Source organism: Musca domestica, unplaced genomic scaffold (assembly GCF_030504385.1).
Source record: "Musca domestica strain aabys unplaced genomic scaffold, Musca_domestica.polishedcontigs.V.1.1 2, whole genome shotgun sequence".
Taxonomy (NCBI): Eukaryota; Metazoa; Arthropoda; class Insecta; order Diptera; family Muscidae; genus Musca; species Musca domestica.
The window spans coordinates 7077846-7101517 of record NW_026712249.1 but is presented as its reverse complement, the minus strand read 5'-3'; the positions used below and the strand labels follow the sequence as shown (position 1 = coordinate 7101517).

Genomic DNA, 23672 nt, shown 5'->3' with positions numbered 1-23672 from the left:
TTATTCCAGAATTTCTAGGAAAACAATATCACCCCTCGCTTTTAACATCTGTCAACATGATTCCTCAACATCATTAAAGAACGACATTTCTTTTAAAGAATTCTTTTTCAACAGAAGAAGAAAAAATGCATGAAAATGAAATCACTTTTTTTGCAATGCTTTGGGTTATTACGACAAAATGGGGTTATTTGCCATTAGTGTTGGACCCTATGTTGTTCAGGTTGTACTCTAACATCGTTTGACATAACGGCAAACATTCAGTCACTCATGCGGCCCCCAGAAACCCAAGCATACTCAGGAACTCTCATGCACACACACACGAACATTACTATAAACGACATAGTTGCACAAAACGTTAGAAGTAACGGTAAATGAGAATGAGACTTACCGACCGTCAGACGACTACGATGTGACTACTTCTCAACTGGCTGGATGAATGCAACAAATACTTGAGCGGAGGACAACAAAAGAACACTTTACAAGGATCTTAAATGCAATGCTACAGTGAATGGCTGGCTGACTGACAGAGTGTGAGTATTTGCACACCGACACACCTAGAGACGAAGACCAAGAGCAGAATTACTTCAAGGACATGAATGGCATGAAATCTTTGCTTGCTTACAATGAAGAGCAAAGCAGCGGAGAGGGTGTTTTGTATGATTATGGCGCGTGTTTGTGGCCTTCAATGCAAGCATGTTGGTCATTGAGTGCGTGGGTGGGTGTGTGTGTGTGCGTGAGTGCATACATTTCTATTATGGCCACCTCATTTCAGAATGAAAATTGTGAAAGTTGTGAAAATTAAAAATCAATGCTACGACAAATGTTGGTTTTTGTTACTTTTTTTTGGTTAATGAATTGTCGAAGACAACTGTCTGGAAAATTTCTTTCGAATATTTATCCTGCCATAAATCACTGTTGAAAGATTTCCAATTAAGTTATCAATCCATCATTGTTGTTTGTGGTTCTTCAGAACAAATGACATTGGGTTTCCCTTTATTTCGGGAATTATTGTTCAAAAATATAAGTTGTGGAAGTGATTGTATTGTGATTACAGGACCCACAATGATGGAATATTAAGGATACGAAATCTATGGAAAAATTCGATTCATTCGCCATAGATAAATCAAAATATTCGGCGACAGGATATAATGACAAATGATATAACCTCACATGGCAATTATGGGTATTTTGTCCGTTTTTTAGGCCTTGACCGTAGTATGGAGGTTATATTAAGTTTGTCATTCCCTTTGTAACACCTCGAAATTTACATTTTAGATCAGCATAAAATTCTATGTGGATTTTGTGATACCAGTCCGTCTGTGGAAATCACTCTATCTTCCGAACGAATTGAAGTAAGCTTACAAAATTTTACTTAAATGTGTGATTCATCTGCAGGACTTTTGGTATTGAAAATGAGCCATGTAGGTCCACGTTTTGGTATGGCCCCCATATATTGGTACCTCCGTATTTTCGGTATTTTGGTGATTTAAGCGACATTATCCATCGGAATTGTTTAAAATTTGGTATTTGAAGTTCCTAATGGATACTACAGTCTAAGACAGAAAATTGTCTGTGCAGGTTCACGTCTTCGTATAGCCCCTTCGTATATAACGGCACCTCCCGATATTCGGTATTTTTTCTTTTTGATTTTAGCGACATTATTCACCGTAATTGTTTCAAATTTAGTATTTGAAATTCGTAATGGATACTACAGCCTAAGACAGAAAATTCTCTGTGCAGGTCCACATCTTCGTATAGCCCCCATATAACGGCACCCCCCGATATTCGGTATTTTGATGATCTTAGTGACATTATTCACCGGAATTCTTTCAAATTTCATAATGATAGCTTGTAATTGGTACTACAATCTATGAGAGAAAATTGTTCATGCAGGTCCAGGTCTTAACGGTCCAGGTCTTCTCGCATAGCCCTCATATGTCAGTACCTCCCTATATTCGCTATTTTGAAGATTTTAGATACGCTATTCACCGGAATTGTTTTAAATTTGAAGTTCCTAATGGGAATATCAATTTATTACAGAAAATTGTCCATGCAGACGCAGGTCGTCGTATAGCCCCATATAACGTACCTCCCTATATTCGGTATTTTTATGATTTTAGCGGCATTATTCACCGGGTCTGTTTCAAGTTTCGTATTTGCACTTCGCACTTCGGGTACTACCACCTGCGACAGAAAATTTCCTATGCATGTACATGTCTTCCTATAGACCCAAAACTAAGGGTATCTACCTATATTCGGTATTTTTAAGATTTTAGCAGAATTTTTAACAGATTCTATATTTTTAACGTTTTTTTAATTCGTTCCAAATGGTGGGGGGTATTCCCGGCCAAATCATTTTTATTTTATTTTTTTTTTTTTTTTTTTTTTGTTGGGGGAATTTTGTATGCTTCCAAAACGGACATAATCCCCAGTGGGCCCGTTTGTGGTGCGGATTGTGTCCGAACAATTGTAGGAAAGAAAACAAGGCTTTAGTTGAGTTTAGGGGCAATGCTCGAATTGTTGGACATATCTCAATACCCGACCAAAGGTCTACTACTTAAGCTATAACGGTTAAATACATATTGGTAAAGAAAATCTCAGTTTTAAAATCTAACCTAAAATCTTGAAATTTAGAATGGGAATCAAGGTAAAGGAGTAGAGTCGATATATGACGGTAGTTTGGAAGTGTGTAGTCATGTATACGAAACGTACTTAACGGTACTAAATTTAGTATAATTTAAATTTGGATGAACTGATGGAGCTGGAATCCTGAAACTTGAAATGAACATTACTGGCGGAGTCTAGGATTGGGATATGATGGAGGAGGTTTTCGAAATTTGTACTTGTGTGCACGAAAGTACTAAATGGTACGAAATTTGGTATAATTTCGATTTGGTTGAACCGATAGAGTTGGAATTCGGAAATTTAAAAATAAGATTACTAGATAGATTGTAGCACTGTGGTAAAAGTGTTAGAAATTCGTATTTATGTGTACTAAATGGTACAATTTCGATTTAGGAGAACCAATAGATTTGGAATCCTGAAATTGGGAAATAAGATAACTGTAGGAGTGTAAGATTAGGGTATTTAGGAAGCTTTCGAAATTCGTACTTATGTGTACTAAATTTCAAAATACGATTTTTAAAGGACATATGATGTAGGTAGTTATGAAAATTTGTACTTTAATGCACTAAATGGTACTAAATACAATATGGATCTGGATGAACCAACAGAGGTTGTATACTAAAAATTTTAAATCGATCTAAGTCAATCTAAAACACCTTTGTCCCTCTACGAAGAAGCCAGCCGATGACTTAAGCCAGTCAGAAAAGTCTCGTATGTACTCTCACCTTTAGAGCTGAAATTCTGACATTTTATCTTAAGGACACTGTTGTCAGCGGTTAAAATCGCTAGGTGTTTTTGGAAATGTGTAGAATAATTGTTCGAAAAGTACTAAGTGGTACTAAAATTGAATATTGGCTGAAGATATGGAGCTGGAATCCCGAAATTTGATATTGAGGACTCTTTGGATATCTGATGTTTAGATCTGGTGGTGGTTTTGGAAATGTGTACTATCATTGTTGGAAAAGTACTAAGTGGTACTAAATTTGATATTGAGTGATGGAATAGAGGTAGAATTCTGAAATTCGTTTAGAAAAATAAAAAACCTGAAGTACAAGATATAGTGGACCGAATTATTTCACTTCATCTAATACTGATAAAAATTTAGAGATTAAGAAAATTGGAAATTGGTGGGGGTGCCAGAATGTCGGGACCAATATCTCCAGTCTCCGAACTCGATCTATGTTTGATAAAAATATTACGATGTACCAAGTCTTGACCGCATCGGATACTTCCCTCGAGAACCATCCAGCCAGAGAGAGGTATGGACGGACACCCTTAGATCGACTCCATGTGTCTTCAAATGGAATTGGTGCAAACAATACTATTTCTATGAGGCATGTTTTGGCCGTATCAAATGATATATACCCCCTGTAGCCATATGGCTTATACCATCAGTCATTTGATACGGTCAAAAAACCCCCTTGGCCGCTCGTGTGAGCCATACAATTTTCCATTAAAATTATCCTCGCATTGTTATCAGCAATACAGGGTGAGATGAAAAAACTGCATCCAACTTCAGACTGCTGTAATTTCTAAGCTACTCGTCCGTCAGCTGTAAAAATCATTCCTGTGACAGCTCATTATATTGTTCAAAAGTGTATAAAAACCATTTTGGTGAGAATTTTCCAGAAAAAAAGTTATTCGCGATGGAATTCAAGGGTGTTAATGTGATTTCTTTATATTTGGCTGGAAACCACAAGGGGCTATCGTTAGAGCACTACAGCATTTAAATGTTAATAAATCTTTTGTGTCTCGTACCATCGCTCGTTACCGTGATACTGGTAGTGGAGCCCGAAGTCAAGGAAGTGGGCGGAAGAAAACAGCAACATCAGCAGAAATGGTTCGAAATGTAAAGAAGCGACTTGATAGAATCCCGCGTCGCAGTGGCCGAAAAATGGCTCGTGAGTTGAACATATCGCAATATTCCATTCGGCAAAAAATGAGCTCGGGGTAAAGCCATTGAAATTTCAAAATGTGCAAGAACTTACACCGCAACAGAAAGAAAATAGACTCAAAAGAGTTGCTTCGCGTTGCCGAAAGTGGTGAACTGCCGAATTTGGTTTTACCCGCTCCGATGAGAAAACATTCGTTGTCCAGCAGTTTGTAAACAAACAAAATGATCGTGTTTACTTGCCAAAGAGGGCAGCTTAAAATGTTCACCTTCGATTAGCCACTAGAACTCAAGCACCGGCCATGGTCATTGTGTGGGCCGCCATAACAGACGGTGTTGTTGAAAACACTCCCCGTATTTTCTCAAATTGTTTCCCAACACAGCATATCTAGAGTGGTCCTTTATACTAAAATTCAGTTTAGTGGCTCAGTCTGCCATTCGAATATCTATATTTACTGCATTTGAGTAGATTTCTGCATCGCTTATTCTAATTTTTAAGATTGTATATTCAGCAGTTTCGTCTGGGCGTCGATGAATAAATCAACCTTATTGCTACTTTCATATCGCTTCTTTGTCTGTGAAGGGATTTCCAAATAGCATGTATATAAATATTTAGTAAATGTTCAAGCATTTCAAACCAATACAGCTATTCACATTTTCGTAATCGTGCAACACATGGCAGAGCATTACACATCCGCCAAGTTGGCATATTGCCTTCATCTACATGTAACAAATCATTCTTCAACAGCAGCGGCAGCCAAGAGAATGAGACCGACACCTTCAAGGTTAATGTCGGCTGGCATGACAAGAACATATCCAGTTGCCAGCTAGGACAGGTATAGGTTGAGGACGACACATTGTATTCAGGTCACATATGTGCGTCGGGAACGTTTGTGTGTCTTGTTGTTTGTTTCGTTTTCTCTCTTGTGTGGCATTTAAATGTGTCATTCCATAAGCTGAACCTAAACACTTAACAAATTAAGAAACACACATTTTTCTACATCTTTTTTCTCTCTAAGAAATGTCAAAAAACGGAATAATTGTTTTTTACATAATCTGCTTATGACAGGGCATTATTAAATTTAAATATAATAAATTATGTTGGATTATGGCATGTAAATTTATTTAAATGATGTCTGCAGGTAACAGATGTGTGACAACGGGTGTTGCCACATGAGTAATTTCTGGAAGGAATAGAAGAACTTTTCAATAAAAAAATGATTATTCAGATGTTTGAAAAAAAAAATACCCAGGGTTTCCTTTAATTATCAGGAAGATCAATTATATGTTTGTGTAAAAGAATTATATTTTTATCAAAATATAAAAAATACGATTGTTAAAGGGGGTTCTCAAAAGTTTACGTCGGGCGGTAGTCTAAATGAATCCAATTTTTCTCCAACTTTGCAAATACTAAAATTGCGTTAAATGGATAATATCGAATCACTCTATAAAGTACCTCCACAAAGGATAACAATTTTGAATAATTACAACTCTTATAAAATGTGATGTAAGAGTCCGATTGTATTCAAATTTCACACATCGTAATATTTTTATAAACCCAAAATCTGGTGCTAAGATGGAATATATCGCTCCACTCCTTCCGTTACCTCCCCCTCAAAAGGTCGAAATTATGAATGTCCATGAAGCTCATAAAACGCAAAATTAACATGCGATTCCATCTAGACTTGGCACATATGAATATTTCTATCAACACAAGATCTGTTATAAACACGGTAGAGATCGGAGCACTCCTTCTGGTACCTCCCCCATAAAGGGTCAAAGTTTTGAAAAACCAAACAAATAATAAAAAATTGTTCCGAAATAAGCATCAGGTTCTCTTTACACAGGGTAGATGAAAAAAACCGTGCAACCAACTTCAGACTCGTCCAGCTGTTAAAAATTTTCCAGTGACAGCTCATTATATTGTTTACAAGCGTACAAAAGCATTTTGATGAGAATTTTCCATCAAAAAAGTTATTCGTGATGGAATTCTAGCGTGATAGTGTGATTTCTTTATATTTGGCTGGAAAATCAAAGGTGGCTATCGTTAGAGCACTCCAGCATAAAAATCTGAATAAATATTTAGTATCTCATACCATCGCTCGTTGCCGTGATATTGGTAACGTAGATCGACGACAAGGAAGAGGACGGAAGAAAACAGCAACAGCAAAAATGCTTCGAAAAGTAAAGAAGCGACCTGATCGAAAACCGCGTCGCAGTGGCTGAAAAATGTCTCGTGTGCTGAACATATCGCAATATTCCATTCGGAAAATATTGGAAAACGAGCTCGGGCTAATGTCAATGAAAATTCCAAAAAGTGCAAGAACTTACACCTTAACAGAAAGAAAATAGACTCCAAAGAGCTAAAGAGTAGCTTCGCTTGGCCGAAAGTGGTAAACTGCCAAATTGCGGTTTTCTCCGATGAGAAAACATTCGTTGTCCAGCAGTTTGTAAACAAACAAAATGATCGCGTTTACTGTGTTTACTGCGTTCTGCAGTATTCTGGAACGCAAGGTTGGCACTAAAAAATACCAAAATGTCGATGACCTTAAGCAAGCGTTTCTCCGGGAATGGGCCAAAATACCGCAGAACAACATTCGGGCAGCGTGTGATGGTTTCATTGGCCGTTTGAAGGTCATAATTCGTGCCTGTCGGGTAAATCGACTGATATTTTTTAACTTGTAAGCATAATAAAATATCAAATAGGAGTCCTGTTTTCCTTCAAATTTGGAACATCCCAATATTTCTATAAACATCATATCAGGCATGAGGAACGCATAGAACGAAATTCCCGCAACTCCCGAACTTCCCACAACTCCCCGAACTCCCCCACAACGGATCAATATTTTGACTAAACAAACATAAGCCAACTTGAAACAACCCAATACAGGGTTGCCCATATTCGACGGACCCATCTGCCCCAAAGGGCCCAAAGGTCCGTCGAATATGGGCAACCCTGTACTACACAATGTCTGCTGTATACACATAATATATTGGTCCTCTCTTTCTGGTCCCTTCTCCACAAAGGGTAAAATTTTTGAATAATCAGCGATTTACTTCAAAAATCATGTTGACCCACTCTTTCTTGTAGCTTCGCGAAAAAATTAAGCATTTTCAAAACGTATATACACATTATCCATACCTGCCATCTCCTATGATTATATCAGACTAAGGTCATGAGCGAAATGGACAATATTGTTTTACTCCATCGGTACTTCTCCTATAGAGCTTTAAAATTTTTAATAATAACAAGTAAAAAAACATTAAGTTCGGCCGGGCCAAACTTTTAATACCCTCCACCCTAGGGTAAAAGAACATTAGAAAAAATGTGGCAAAAAACATTAAAATGCGAATATCGGGAGGTACCGTTATATAGGGGCTACACCAACACGTGCACCTATAATTACAATGTTTCGCCACACGACCTAGGACCCATTATGACCCACAAATACCAACTTTTACACAAATCAGTGAAAAAATATTTAAATTTGGTTTGGTAAAGAGTTGCATGCTGACCTTAAATATGAAGAAATGTCTATCCGTTCTAAAAATGTAGATTTCGCGCAGTGCGCGCCGTGCGCCCCATAACTTACCACCTACCCACCACTTGAGCGTAAATAGTCCAACAAAATTTTCTTAGCAGCGCCTGCAAAGGGGTTACATTCCCACCAACTTATTCTATTTCAATTGTGAGGCTTGCATGGCTGATTCGGGGTAAATTGTGCCGGTATTCGAAGAATATCATAAATTCGAGAATTTAATCCAAGATTGGGGATATTCCTACTTAACTCTACAAGTCTATAACTTATTGTATTCATTTTCCTGCAATTCCTAACTACAATCTTATATCCTGAGATTTGCAAAATATTCCAATGCTTCTTTTGGAAATTGAAATTTTATAATTTTAGTGGATATATAACCTCCTGATATAACCTCCAATAATTTGCCCACTACCGCATCTATTTCTATGGATTTTTAGATTCCCCAAAATCTTCTCTAAGAAACCACAAGCTGACATAATTTGCACCACAAAATTACAGCTGCTATTCTAAGATTTTTGTTTTGATGGACACCGCCTGGCAAATTGAGCAAAAATAGCCCAAGGAAACGGCAAAGTGCCAAAATAGAATCTTAAAGATAATCCAGAAGACAAAAACTACAACACCAAGGTATTTGCAAAGATGAGCTCGCCTTATTTTAAGGTACCATTGAATTTTTATATCGTGTTGTAGCAATTATATGTTTCATTTTTTTTTCATCTCTCATCTCTCCGACCATCCGGCCGTAAATATCCTGTCACATGCAATACAATGTCGTCCTTTATGGATTGTCGTTGTTATTGTTTCACACTGTCATTTGGGAGGGCTGGCTGTTGCCATTACAACCAATTACGTTGCCCAAGGATGGTTTTGTTTTCATTGTTTCGCAGTGCCATTGTTGTCTCCAGTAGTGGTAGAGGAGGATGATGAGGAGAAGGAGGACAAGGATGTCATTGTTGCAGGTCCATTGTTTTCGTGTTGTTGCTGTCGTTGTCTGGTCCCACTCTGTGTCATCTTTTGTTGTGATTTCATTTGTTTTGCACATTGGCGAGGCTCTTTATGTTTTTTTTTTTTTTTTTTGTTGTATTCTGAGATTCTTTCTTTCGAATAGAGATTTTTTTCTTTTTACCAGAAAAATAAGAGCTTACCTAGTAGAGTCAATGTATTTTATAAATACCCTGGCAAGGTGCACTACATTGTACAATGGGATGTATTGCAAATGGGGGTATTCCGTTAGGACTTGTGTTGAAAGTTTGAAATCCACCTGAGAATTGCTGTAGCATTTTGAAATTTATAAGAGAAAAAATATTGAATTATTACAGAACATGACATGAATAAAAATTGCTATGAAACGACCTATTAAACTTACACACGTACAACGTTGTCATACACACCATTCAAAACAGGGAATTCGGCAATTAGCTTTTGTATCTGCAAACATGCTATCCTACGTTCGTGGAAACTTTCGCCACTTATTATAAAAAAAAGACAACACAACACCTTTGTAGTCAAACAGAAGACATACATATGAACTTTTGCCTCAAGGAGGCTTCTGCTGACATACGTGCAGCGACAATGTCCTTTGTCGGCCAGTGGGACAGGCATAGACATATGATGTTATTCACCCGCAGGTAAGCATTCTTTTTAAATATTTATTCGTAAAAATAAAATTAAACAAAAATTAAATTCTGGAAAATTCGACTGAAAATAAATAAATGAAGGAGAAAAAAGGAGAGAAACATTTTGAAAATCTTTAAAATGAGAATTTGCTCTCAATTTTTATGAGAAAACATTACAGTCAGGTCCTCTATAAGAAGACCACCAGGTCCTCTATAAGAAGACGACCAGGTCCTCTATATGAAGACCAACAGGTCTTCTATAAGAAAACCAACAGGTCTTCTGTAAGAAGACCAACAGGTCTTCTGTAAGAGGACCAACAGGTCTTCTGTAAGCAGACCAAAAGGTCTTCTATAAGAAGAACAAAAGGTCTTCTATAAGAAGACCAAAAGGTCTTCTATAAGAAGACCAACAAGTCTTCTATAAGAAGACCACCAGATCTTCTATAAGAAGACCACCAGATCTTCTATAAGAAGACCACCAGATCTTCTATAAGAAGACCACCAGATCTTCTATAAGAAGACCACCAGTTCTTCTATAAGAAGACCATCAGGTCTTCTATAAGAAGACCATCAGGTCTTCTATAAGAAGACCACCAGGTTTTCTATAAGAAGACCACCAGATCTTCTAAGAGGACTACTATTAGAGGACATTTTGGTCTTCTTATACGAAGACCTTCTTCTGGCATTCTATACGAAGACCTTCTTCAGGCCTTCTATACGAAGACCTTCTTCTGGCCTTCTATACGAAGACCTTCTTCTGGCCTTCTATACGAAGACCTTCTGGCCTTCAATTCGAAGACCTTCTTCTGGCCTTCAATTCGAAGACCTTCTTCTGCTCTTCTATGAGAAGACCTTCTGCTCTTCTATGAGAACACCTTCTGCTCTTCTATGAGAAGACCTTCTGCTCTTCTATGAGAAGACCTTCTGCTCTTCTATGAGAACACCTTCTGCTCTTCTATGAGAAGACCTTCTGCTCTTCTATGAGAAGACCTTCTGCTCTTCTATGAGAAGATCTTCTGGTCTTCTATGAGAAGATCTTCTGGTCTTCTATACGAAGAAGACCTTCTGGTCTTCTACTAGATCTTCGTAGAAGACCTTCTTCTGATCTTCTATACGAAGACCTTCTGGTCTTCTACTAGATCTTCGTAGAAGACCTTCTTCTGATCTTCTATACGAAGACGTTCTGGTCTTCCTTCTCGTCTTCTATACGAAGACCTTCTGGTCTTCTTCTATGAGAAGACATTCTGCTTTTCCATGAGAAGACCTTCTGCTCTTTGATGAGAAGACCTTCTGCTCTTTTATGAGAAGTGTACGGAAGAAAACAGCAACATCGGCAGAAATGGTTCGAAAAGTAAAGAAGCGACTTGATCGAAGCCCGCGTCGCTGTGGCCGAAAATGGCTCGTGAGCTGAACAAATCACAATATTCCATTCGGCAAATATTGAAAAATGGGTTCGGGGTAAAGCCATTGAAATTCCAGAAAGTGCAAGAACTTATACCGCAACTGAAAGAAAATAGACTCAAATGAACTAAAGAGTTCGCTTCGCTTGGCCGAAAGTGATGAACTGCACTGCCGAATTTGGTTTTCTCCGATGAGAAAACATTCGTTGTCCAGCAGTTTGTAAACAAACAAAATGATCGTGTTTACTTGCCAAAGAAGTTAGCAGAGAATGTGCAGCTTAGGTTGGCCACAGGAACACAAGCGCAGAACATGGTGTGGACCCCCATAACAGCCGATGGTCGCTCTCCGCTCGTATTAATCGACCGTGCCATCAGAATAAATGCCGAATATTATTGCGAAAATATTCTGGAGGGTGTATAAAAGTCTTGGGCACGTAAACATTTTGACCGTAGCCCTTGGAAATTCCAACAGGACTTTGCACCATCGCACTCAGCACGCGCAACCCAAGAATGGTTACAAAATGAGGATCATCGCTTCATTTCCAGCGCACAATGGCCACCAAAATCTCCGGATACTAGTCCGTTGGACTGTTGTATCTGGAGTATTTTGGAAAGCAAGGTTGGCACTAAAAAATACCGAAGTGTCGATCACTTTAAGCAAACGCTTTGCCGGGAATGGACCAAAATACCGCAGAACAACATTCGGGCAGTGTGTGACGGTTTTATTGGCCATTTGAAGGCCATAATTCGTGCCAAAGGTGACCAATTCGAAGAAATCTAAACTTATTATAAAATTTAATGCTCTTTCCGACTTTTGTTGCTTTCATTCAATAAAATTAAAAAAAATGTAAAAATTATGGGGTTTGACTTTGTTGTAGTTTTTTTTTAACTCACCCTAAAGGAATTTCTGGTCTTCTACGAGAATATTTTATAATCTTCTTTAAGAAGACCTTCTGGTCTTTTATGAGAAGATCTTCTGTTCTTTTATGAGAAGAATTTCTGGTCTTCTATGTCTTTTTTATTTCATATATTATAGTATGCTATTTTGAATGGAGTAAATACACAAAATATAATGGCTATTATTTAACGTTTACAAAACCGTAATAATAACAATAAAATAATAATAAACATAAAGACCATAAGCGCCCTCATTTCAACAATCCGAACATAAACAGATAACAATTCTGACCATTAAAACTTGAGCTGAGTTAATGTTTAAGTAATAATACCCTTATTTCTGGCAAGAGTGGAAACGCTAATTACTTTATCTGCTTTCAAAGGCAACAAAAAATAGCCACACAAGAAAAAAGCAAAACAACTTTAACCATTCGAAAAAAGGAAATGATTTTTCAGAATATTTTTATCTCCATCCATCCAACCACCCGCAACACCATTTAATTATCTTAAATGCATGTTCCTCCACACAATTCTCTAGATAATAATTACATTTAATGTTTTTCTGTGTTCTTCTCTTCCCTCTCTTCTTTCTTTTTTCGAATTCCATTTCAGTTGTGGTGGCCAATCAACAAATGCGATCTACCACCAATCTACTCATCATCAACTTGGCCGTATCGGACATTCTGTTCGTCATCTTCTGTGTCCCCTTTACGGCGACGGACTATGTCCTGCCGGAATGGCCATTCGGGAACTTGTGGTGCAAATTCGTACAGTACATGATTGTGGTGACGTGTCACTGCAGTGTGTACACGCTGGTGCTAATGTCCTTCGATCGATTTTTGGCTGTGGTGCATCCGGTGACGAGTATGTCACTGCGCACGGAAAGAAATGCAACATTGTAAGTGTGTGCGAGTGTGTATGAGTGTGTGTGTGGGTGGATTGTGATTGTGTTGTGGTTTCGTTTTATTCTGAAGATGTTGGATGGGATCCATGTTTAGTTGAGGTGAAAGGAGAGAGTGAGAAAAAAGAGAGAATGAAAGATAATTGGCATGCGAGAAAATTGAATGCCAAAGGGTTTTTTGTGTAAGTTTTTCTTCTCATTTTTTCGGTGCAAAAAAAAATTTATTAAATCTTTTCAAAAGGATATTGCATAGCTTAGGGCGTGTAAATCGCAATTTAGTCGTGGTCAGTTATTTGGTTCGTGTGAAAAGGGCATTTCATTTTTTTTAGTTTTGTACAAAAGTCATGAAAAGAGAAAACTACACTGCCATGAAAAGTATTTATTATTTTCTAAAAAAGAGTGAAATTCGAGAAATTATTGCTTGGCTGCTTGGTGTTGCCTAAGAGGACTCAGATTTCTTAAGACAATAGAGAGGTATTTTATTTTTTTGTTAGAGAAGTGAAAACTACAGCTTCTTCAGATGTAATTCGAAATATTTTAATTGAAATTTGGGAATATTTTTTGTAATTCCAATTGTAATTCGAATGATTCCATTTATTTCGAATTCGAATTATTTCAATTGTAATTCGAAATGTTACATTTGAAATTCGAAGAAAAAAATTACTTGAATAATAGGTGGGGTAGCTTTTTTAATTATATATCATATTAACTGCGTTATTTAAATTTCAGTAATTTTTTATATTAGCTACTAATATTTTTATTAGACTTTTAATTGTTCTTCATTCCATTTTACATGAGTATAACAAAATAAATTTTTATTGAATATCCTACCCACCTCAATATTATATGTAATTTTTATACCCTCAGCTATATGGCTGGAGATGATATAAATCATTTGATAGGGCCAAAAAGAGCCGCTTCGAAATAACGATTTTAGATCCTAGGCCTTTTGGACCAAATTCGTTTCAGGACATTTGGAGTCGATCTATCGATGTCCGTGCGTCCGCCTTTCTGGCTGGCTGGAGCGCACGATAACTTTCGAAGGGACTATCCGATTTGGTCCAAACTTGGTACACAATTAATTATCAAACTAATATCAAGCTCAGAGAAAGCAAATATCGGTCTGCTCCTTCTGGTATCACCCCCTCAAAAGTTAAAAATTCTCAAAAAATATTTTACCACACAGAAAGAGAAAGGTTAATCCGATTTTGTTCCAACTTTTCAAATCCTAATATTTCTATTAGTGCTAAGGTGTAAAGATGGACAATATCGGTCCACTGCATCAATTACCAAACCCCAAAGGGTCAACATTTCGAATAATTACAACTCTTATAAAATGTTATGTATTAGTCCAATTTACATACATTACAATATTTTTACTAACCCAAGGTCTGGAGTGAAAATGGAATATTTCGGTCCACTCCTTCTGGCACTTCCACCAGAAAAGGACGAAATTTTCAAAAAAAAATATTTTACTGCACAGAAGGAGAAAGGATAATCCGATTTTGCTCCAACTTTTCAAATCCGAATATCTACCTCAATACTAGGCCAGGTCCAAACACGGATAAAATCGGTCCACTCCATCAAGTGCCTCTCCCACAAAGGGTCAAAATTTCGAATAATTATAACTCTTATAAAATATGATGTAAAAGTCCGACTGTCTTCAAATATCCCACATCCCAATATTTTTATAAACCCAAGATCAGGTTTGTAGATGGGATATGTCGGTCCATTCTTTCTGGTATCTCACCCACAAAAGTCAATATTTTGAATACCCATCCCATAAAACGCGAAATTATCTTCCGATTCTATTCAGACTTGGCACATCTCAATATTTCCATCAATGCCAGATCTGCTATAAAGATGGTAGAGATCGGACCATTTTTTCTGGTTCCTCCTCCACAAAGGCTCAAAGTTTTGAATAACCAAATCGAATATAAAATCCGAAATAAGCATGCGTTTCTCTCTATATTTCTCTATATTTGAAGATAAAATATATCAGGTAAACCTTCTGGTACCTCCCCCACAAAGGTTTAAAGTTTTGAATACCCATTAAGCTCATAAAACACCAAAATAACATCCGATTCCATTCAGACTTGGTAGATCTTAATTTTCCATTAACACAAAATCTGCCATGAAAATGGTAGAGATCGGATTACTTCTTCTGGTACCTCCCCCACATAGGGTTCAAGATTTTGAAAAAAAAAAAACGCTCAAAGAAAGCGAAATAAGCATCCAAATCTCTTCAGTAAATAATGTGGCTTAAATCATCAAAATACCGAATATATAGAGAGGTACCCTTATATCGCGGCTATACGATGACCTGAACCTGCAAAGACAATCTTCTGTCATAGGCTGTAATATGCATTACACACTTCAAATAACAAATTTCAAACAATTCCGGTAAATAAATTCACTAAAATCATTGAAGTACCGAATATGGGGAGATATCGTTATATGGGGGCTATACGAAGACAAGGACCTGCTCAGAAAATTTTCTGTTTTAGGCTGTAGTATCCATTACGAAATTCAAACGCTAAATTTTTAATAATTCCGAAGTATAATGTCGCTAAAATCATCAAAATACCGAATATCGGGAGGTACCGTTATATGAGGGCTATACGAAGATATGGACCTGAATAGGCAATTTTCTGTCATAGGCTGTAGTATTCATTACGAACTTCAAATACCAAATTGGAAACAATTCCGGTGAATAATGTCGCTAAAATCATCAAAATACCGAATATCGGGAGGTGCCGTTATATGGGGGCTATACGAAAGCGTGAACCCGCACGAACTTCAAATACCATATTTGAAACAATTCCGGTGAACATTGTCGCAAGTATCATCAAAAAATCGAATATCGGGAGGTACCGTTATATGGGTGCTATACCAAAACGTGGACCTGTACAGACACTATTCTTTCATAGGCTGTAATATCCACTACGAACTTCAAATACCAAATTTGAAACATTCCCGGTGAATAATGTAGCTCAAATCACCAAAATACCGAAAATATGGAGGTGCCATTATATGGAGCCTATACCAAAACGTGGGCGTACATGGCCCATTTTCAATACCAAAACTTCTGCAGACATAATATACATTTGATTAAAACTTTATCAACCTATTTCATTTCGTTCGGAAGCTAGAGTGATTTCCACAGACGTATAGATAGGTGTTACAAACGGAATGACAAAGTTAATATACCCTCCATATTATGGTGGAGGGTATAAAAATATTCAAATTACAATTGAAAAAGGTGTAGTATTTAGTTGCTATGCCATAATGTCATACAAATAGTTCGATATGCCATAATGTCATACAAATCCCTTGTTTATCTTCAATATTGTTCCCTGCTCTCCTAATCTTCATAAGACATCACGTTGTAATAATACCAGCTTTTATAGGTTAAATGCTGGAGTCGAACCTGCGACACTAGCGCACCAGCGTCGTCAAACACACTCAATTACTTGTCAACCACTTTCACATGAAACCAATATCGAATAGATAAGCCAACGATTTTCACCTCCAAAGTTCTAAACAAACAACAACAACAAGGATGACTACAACAACAGCAGCAAGGATAACAACAGAACACAACAGCTTTCCTGTAAAGGGATTTCCGTAACGACAATCATAAATAAATAGCGAAAAAATACCAACAACGAAATGAAACCAAAAAAATGGCAATCTAAACAAAATATCCGCTGGCATGTTCTCCAACGGCAGCATTTTCTCTCTATATCTCCCTCTCTCTTTTGCCCACTCAACCACCCACTAACGGCAAATGAAAACCAAACCAACCAATCAATATTTCAACAAAAATACTAGGATTTTCTATTAAATCCTTCCCGAATATATTTTCAATTTCAGAGCGATTATCATGGCCTGGATACTGATCCTGACAACGGCGATACCCGTGGCCTTGGCGCATTCGGTACGAATTTATCAATTCAATGGCCACAATTATACGGCGTGTGTCTTCTCATCCGACAAAGAAGTGTGGAGCTTACTGGGATTCCAGGTAAGTGGAAATGAACAAATCCTTTCCAAATTAAAGCTTTTACACATATATGTGTGTGTGTGTGTGAGTTGTGTGTGTGTGGAGCACCATGGAATGAAGTGCTGCACTTTTTCATTTGTGTTGGACTTACATTGTGTTACTGGAATTGGAAACCTTGATTCGGAGGTGGAAAAAAAAAACAGAGACAAACAGAGAATGAAAATTGCAATCATTGCTGTGTTACAGCTAATGAATGATGAATTTGCTCATCACACGATTACTATCACATTATCCGGACACGTGTTAAGCATGCCATGGATGGCAGGTTGATGATGAACGAAATGGACTGATGACTGAGCGAATGAATCCCAAAGATGATTGGCAGTGGTTATACAAGCGAAAGAATTGTTCATGACCTCAAAAATACCAATGATAAATGGCAATCTCGTTTAATATTAGCAATCAATCTGATGAAGATGATGAAAGAGAGCAGAATAAATGAAACAAGAAAAATAACCAAATCGAAAAAAAAAAATATTTAAAATTGTTAATTATGGCTGGACTTAGAACAAATTATTTAGAATTCAAATTGCAGATTTTTTTTTTATAAAAATGTATTCAAATACCAAAGAGGGTCAAGACCAAATCTTCAAAAAAAACTCCAAACTTAAACATAAACTATCTTTCCAAAGAACAACGACACGAATAAGGTTGGGTTTTTGAAAATTCGTACTAGACGATACGAAAAGTACTTACCCTTTGTATTTGAGGAAGCAGTAGGGATAGAGCTCTTAAATTTGGAATATGCGTCACTGATGTAGTTTCTGATATATGTAGCAAACGTTTTTTGGAAATTCGCACTATAAGTGTACTAAAATGTACTACATTTGCTAACATTTGGTATCATGTGAACGGAAATTGAAATTTGTGGTAAAGGTGTGTGGAAAAGGTAGTTTTGGAAGTGTTTCTAATGTAAACGAAATGTGCTAAACTGTACTAAATTTAGTACAATTTGAATTTGGAGCAACGGATGAAGCTGGAATCCTGAAATTTGAAATTAACTTGACTGGCGAGGTGTAGGATTGGGATATGGAGGAAATTTGTACTTATGTGTTCGAAAAGTACTAAGTGGCACTAAATTTTGTACAATTTAATTCGAATTCTGAAATTTATAAATAAAATTGCATTGTAGGACTAAGGTATATAGACAGTTTTAGAAAATCCGTACTTATCTGTACTAAATCGGTACTAAATTTGGTACAATTTAAATGTTGAAAAATTAAGTTGGAAATGAGATTACTATTACATTGTAGCACTGCGGTTGTTTTGGAAATTCGTACTTATGTGTACTAAGTAGTACTAAATGTGGTAGAAATTACATTTTGGATGAAGCGATAGAGTTGGAATCCTGAAATTTGAGTATAAGAATATAAGAATGTGTAAGGGAGGTACTTGATGGAAGAGGCCGATATTGCCCATTTTTGCACCTAACCTGGCACTGATGAAAAATATAGGGATTTGCAAAAATTGGTCAATTATTTCATAAACTCGCAAAAAGTACGGCTTTAACCCTAAAATGTGTTTTAATACCCGATTTTTTTTAAGTTTCTCATTTGAATATTATAATGGCTTATGACAAAAGTTACCTATGCAGGTCAATATCGTCATATAAATCTTAATATAACAGCTACATTCAGAATTTTTAAGATTTTAACAAAATTTTTGACGGATTTTATTGTTTTTGAGAATTGCCAATTTGGTTCCAAATGGTGGAGGGTAGTCAATGTTTAACCCGGGCGAACTTACAGCTTTTTTACTTTTTTATATTTATAGATTTCTGGCGTTTACATAATGTTTAGACTTTTGATGTTTTCTAGGATCTATAGCAGAAATGTATGACAAATATTTATTTGCAGAATATTTTGACTTGCCAAACTTACCCAATTTTGAAAAATACACCAAGAAATACGAATTTGGTGACTTGCTCGAGGTTAACATTTTCACAAAAATAATGTTTTAAAGAACTTAGGAGTTTATTCAAAAATGCTTGAGGGCTACCCGAACACAATCTTAAATAAAATTAAAAAAGTTTCAAGGATCTGCACTGTTGTGGAATGTTTAAAGAAACATTTTCAAGGTGCTATAGATGTACAATCGTGAACGATTTTTTCTGTAATGGAATATTTTTTAAAACTGGGAACTAGGAGCCACAGATGCCTAGTTTTGAAATTTCTGAATTTTATTCCAATGTCATTTTTTAAAAATTCCAACGACTTGATTGTGTAGGGTATAACACCGCAATCAAATTAGGCCTGAACAAAAGTATGCCAAATTTGATCGAAATCGGTTCAGATATAGGTATAGCTCACATATATATTGTTCATCCGATTTTTTTATTTTTGTCCTCCGCAGCCGTAATATGCACTCTGTAACAACAATATTTGAGGAAAAATATCAAATGCAGCTCAGAAATACCTTTGCTAAATTTTATCGAGATCGATTCAGATTTGGATATTGCTTCCAATATATAACTTTGTCCGATTTACCTTTCATTGTGCACCAAACGTTTAATATTTGCCCAAATAGGATGAAATTTGGCACTTACGACCGAATTTAGTCTAGAAGCTAGTACGTCAAATTTGGTGAAGATCGATTCAGATATAGCTATTGCTCCCACATATATTGTTCATCCGATTTGTTATATTTGTTCCCCACAGCCGTAATATGCACTCCGTAACAACGATATTCAGGGACATATATCAAATACAGCTCACAAATATCTTTGCCAAATTTTATCGGGATCGGTTCAGATTTGGATATAGCTCCCATATATATCTTTATCCGATTTCAAATTAAATTTGCACCAAATGGACAATAAAATTGCGAATTTAAAAGATACAAATACTTCGGCATATTTAGTCCTTTGAACTTTAAATTATAATTATAATCATAGCGTGTATGTTTGAATTCTCCCATAAAAACTTTTAATTGATATGTGGAGCTCTACTAAATTAGCAAAGTGGTGTAGGGTGTCATAAAGTCGGCTTCGCCCGACTTTAAGACTTTCTTTATTGGTTTTTCTATGACATAGAGTTAGTTTCACAGACCAATCATTAATTTTGTAACGAACTTCATTTGAAAAACCAATAAACCTAAATGCGGATGGTTTTAAGATTTTGTAACACCAACAGATTTTACCCTTAACATTTAACCAAAAACCAAAAAAAAAAAAAAAATTGTGAACAATATGTTTTCGATTGCCAGTGGAGCTATAATCTGTCAGAATATTTCAATCCGTGAATTAAAAAAAAATATTGTTAAAAAAATCGTAAATATTTTTTTAAAGAATTTTTGAAGGCAGACGGATCTAAGCATTTTGATATCAACGTTAGTTTTTCGTGGGCTTTTCAAAGATTAGTTTTAGGAAACAACATAGATTTAATGATTGATTTTTTAAAAACTTTAGTTAAATACCAACAGAATATAGATTCAAAACAAAACCAATGGTTATAAAGTTACTAGTCATAGCTACAATATTTTAAAATAATGGCACACAGATTTATAGTTTTGTTTACCAACCTGTATTTCCACACAAATTTCCTCCGTGGCAAATCTCCAACATATTTTACATAAAAATTCCATATTTAAAAATGATTTACTTACCAGCATTTATAAGCGATTCCATTCTCCCCCTCCCATTACAAATGATAATTTGTTTTCACACAACCCGCCCCACAATTCGGTTACACAGTTACGCTGGGTCCATTAAATAAATGGTTTTAGTGGAACTTTAACAATTTCCATTATTTTTTTCGAAAGGTTACCTGACTAACCTCTTTTAATGGTTATGTGTGTGTGAGCGTTTATGTGCTTCATTTATAATAGCATTTTATTATTATTGTTGGTGGGGTTGTGTGCAGCGAAAGATAAACAAGTTTTTGCGAAGAGCATCTGTGGCCTCAGGGGGAAATGAAATAAAAACAAAAGCTAAAATATTGTGTCTCTGGGACTGAAATGTGGCTACAATGGGTGGCCTTTGTGGCGTATTGATGTTGCTGTAGCGGTAGCGTATACGTCACGGTGTTCATTTTGATATTACCTGAAAAGAGAGTTTAAACGACAAATGCATAATGATAGTTGTTTGAAATAGAATAAAACATGGGGTTTATCATTTTCTCATTTACTTGGAACAATAGCTTTAAGTTGGGGGGAGACAACATTAAGGTGTAGTAACAGCTTCGTGGCATATGAAATAAAAAGTTATAGCGAAATTATGAACTTGTCTTAAAGAGGATTTAATTTTCATTTTAACTTATTGCATTGACGAAATGCCGATAATTTATATTTTGAAATGAGACTAACTAACTAACTAACGGTGTGATGCCACAAGGTTTAACTACATAGAAATTATTTAAAAAGGCGATGGAATTTATTTGATTTAGTTTGTATTATATTGTAATGGATTAAAAAGTATGCCTACATTTTGCCGAAACTGAATTGAATCGCAACAAATAAACAAACTCAATTTTAACTCCTTTTGCATTTTTAACATAAAAGAAAAACAAGACTTTAGTGGTAAAAACATTGGCCCATGTTTTCCAACAGCTGTATATCTTTAGTCTATGGTACCTAACATATCCTCTTGAAATTTCATTTAATTTTGCGTCTTCTTCGAAGGTCGGATTTTAAAAAATTGGTGACTCGTTCTTATTTTACAAGAGTTGTGGATGTTCAGACAAAATTGTGGACCCGGCTGATATGTATGTGATTTAAATTTTTTTAGAGTTTTTAGTGTTTGTAGGAAACATATGAAAAAGGACCTATGTATCAAACTATCCCGACGTTATTAGTAAACAATGTTATTAAACTCTTCACATTATGGATTCCCAGTTTATATCATTTGATACTGCCCAACAAATTTTAACCTAGCCTGTGATAGCTGTCTATTAAGAAAATCCTGTAATTTTGTTCGTATTTTTCTATACATAACCTTAACCTTGGATCGCAAGGTTTCTGGGAAGGATACGAGACGATCTGTCGTCACCATATTCTTCCACTGGCTGACTTGGACTTGGTCACCTTCGATATTCGCTCGCTCTAGCCCTAGCCATCGTTTCAGATCTGTCCACGTGTTATTTCACCGAGTTTTTCTTTGTAGCAGGTTATGTTGATCGGCTTGGCAGTGTTTAGAAGGCTTCGATTTCCTCTTCTTCGTCACTGCTTTTTTTAAACCCGCGACAATGTAAATCTGACCTCAGGCTTGCCACAAAGTCGTGGCCTTTTTCGAGCCCTTGACTGTTTTCCCCACTTTTGTGCATGGGTGTATTCTACTTATCGAAGGTTTCCTTAATATTGTGTTAACGAACTTCAGCTCCGTCTTGCTAAGCTGTAGCTCCTTATCAGTAAGCTTTATTGGATCCCCATTGACATATCGACTACAGTTAATTGATCGCTGATATGCTTTTTTATCCCTCGTGTCTTTGGATTTGGAACTCTTGGTGCCGGAAGGGCTCAGCGGCACTTTCATTTTATCATCCTCCTAGTAGCTCTATGGTCTCCTCCCTTGAGTGAATGGGCTTGTTGACATTTATCTACGAATGAGTAATGGGATCGACTTTCAGGTCGAATTTCTTGGAAATCAACCCTGGTTAGAGGTAGGGGCCTGGACAAGAGTGGTATTCATTAATTTATACCATCAGCCTCATCGAAATAACTGTTTTAGACCGTAGGTCTTTTTGAATGAAATCCTTTTCAGGACATTTTGAGTCGATCAAGGGATGTCCGTCCGTCCGCGCACGATAACTCTCGAAGGGAATATCCGATTTGATATGTACAAACTTGCTACATCGTAGTATTGTTGTCAATCTCAAATCGTCCTCGAAGATGGGAAATATCGGTCCACTCCTTCTTATACATCCCCACAAAATGTCAACATTTCAAAAAAAAAATTTATAGCACAGAAAGAGAAGAGATAATCCGATTTTGCTCCATCTTTGCACAACTAATATTTGAATCAGTGCTAGGTCTGGTGTGAAATGGACAATATCGGTCAACTCCATCAAGTATCTCCCCTCATATATAACTCATGTAAAATATGATGTAAATCTCCGATTGTCCTCACATTACACATATCACAATATTTATATGGCATATATTCTCTGCGTCTACTCCTTCTAGTACATCCCCCACAGCTCTTCAAATTTCGCACATCCCATTATTTCTACTAAAACATCTTTTGTGAAGATGGGATATATCGGTGCACTCCTTCTGGTACCTCCCCCACCTTAAAATTTTGAAAAACAAAACGCTCAAAGAAAGCGAAATAAGCATCCAACTAGCTTCAAATTTCACACATCCAAGCATTTTTGCTAACACAAGATCTGTTGTGAATATGATATATATCTGTGAGCCCCTTCTGGTACCTCACCTACAAAGAGTCACAATTTTCAATGCTTTTATCTGCTATCACTTGCAAAACAAGTCAGCAATTCTTAAGGACTTGCTGTATCTAACCAGAAATAAGAATATAGAATTTGTAGTTTCGCATAAAATTGGATCGAATTGTGCGATTTTCTTGTCATTTGTCCTACACCAATATTTATACCCTACAACACTATGTGTTGGGGGTATTATAAGTTTGATTGGGCCAAAAATTATGTAACACCACGAAATATTTCCCACATAGGAAAGTATATATGGATCTTCCTATCTCGCCGAGCTGAGTCGATCTAGCTATGTATGTCCGTCCGTCCGTCTGTCCGTCTGTCCGTCTGTCCATGTTAATTTGTAATCAC

At 36.5% G+C, this 23672-nt stretch overlaps 1 protein-coding gene across 1 annotated transcript in view; it reads left to right on the top strand.

The window, feature by feature from the left end:
- The window catches only part of LOC101895720 (allatostatin-A receptor), a 111339-nt gene that overhangs the window by 5084 nt on the left and 82583 nt on the right, over positions 1-23672 (top strand). Inside the window, exons 2-3 of the mRNA XM_005181087.4 lie at positions 12584-12869; positions 16749-16899. Of these exons, the coding sequence (XP_005181144.3) occupies positions 12584-12869; positions 16749-16899 (437 nt within the window). The remainder of the gene's footprint in view (positions 1-12583; positions 12870-16748; positions 16900-23672) is intronic.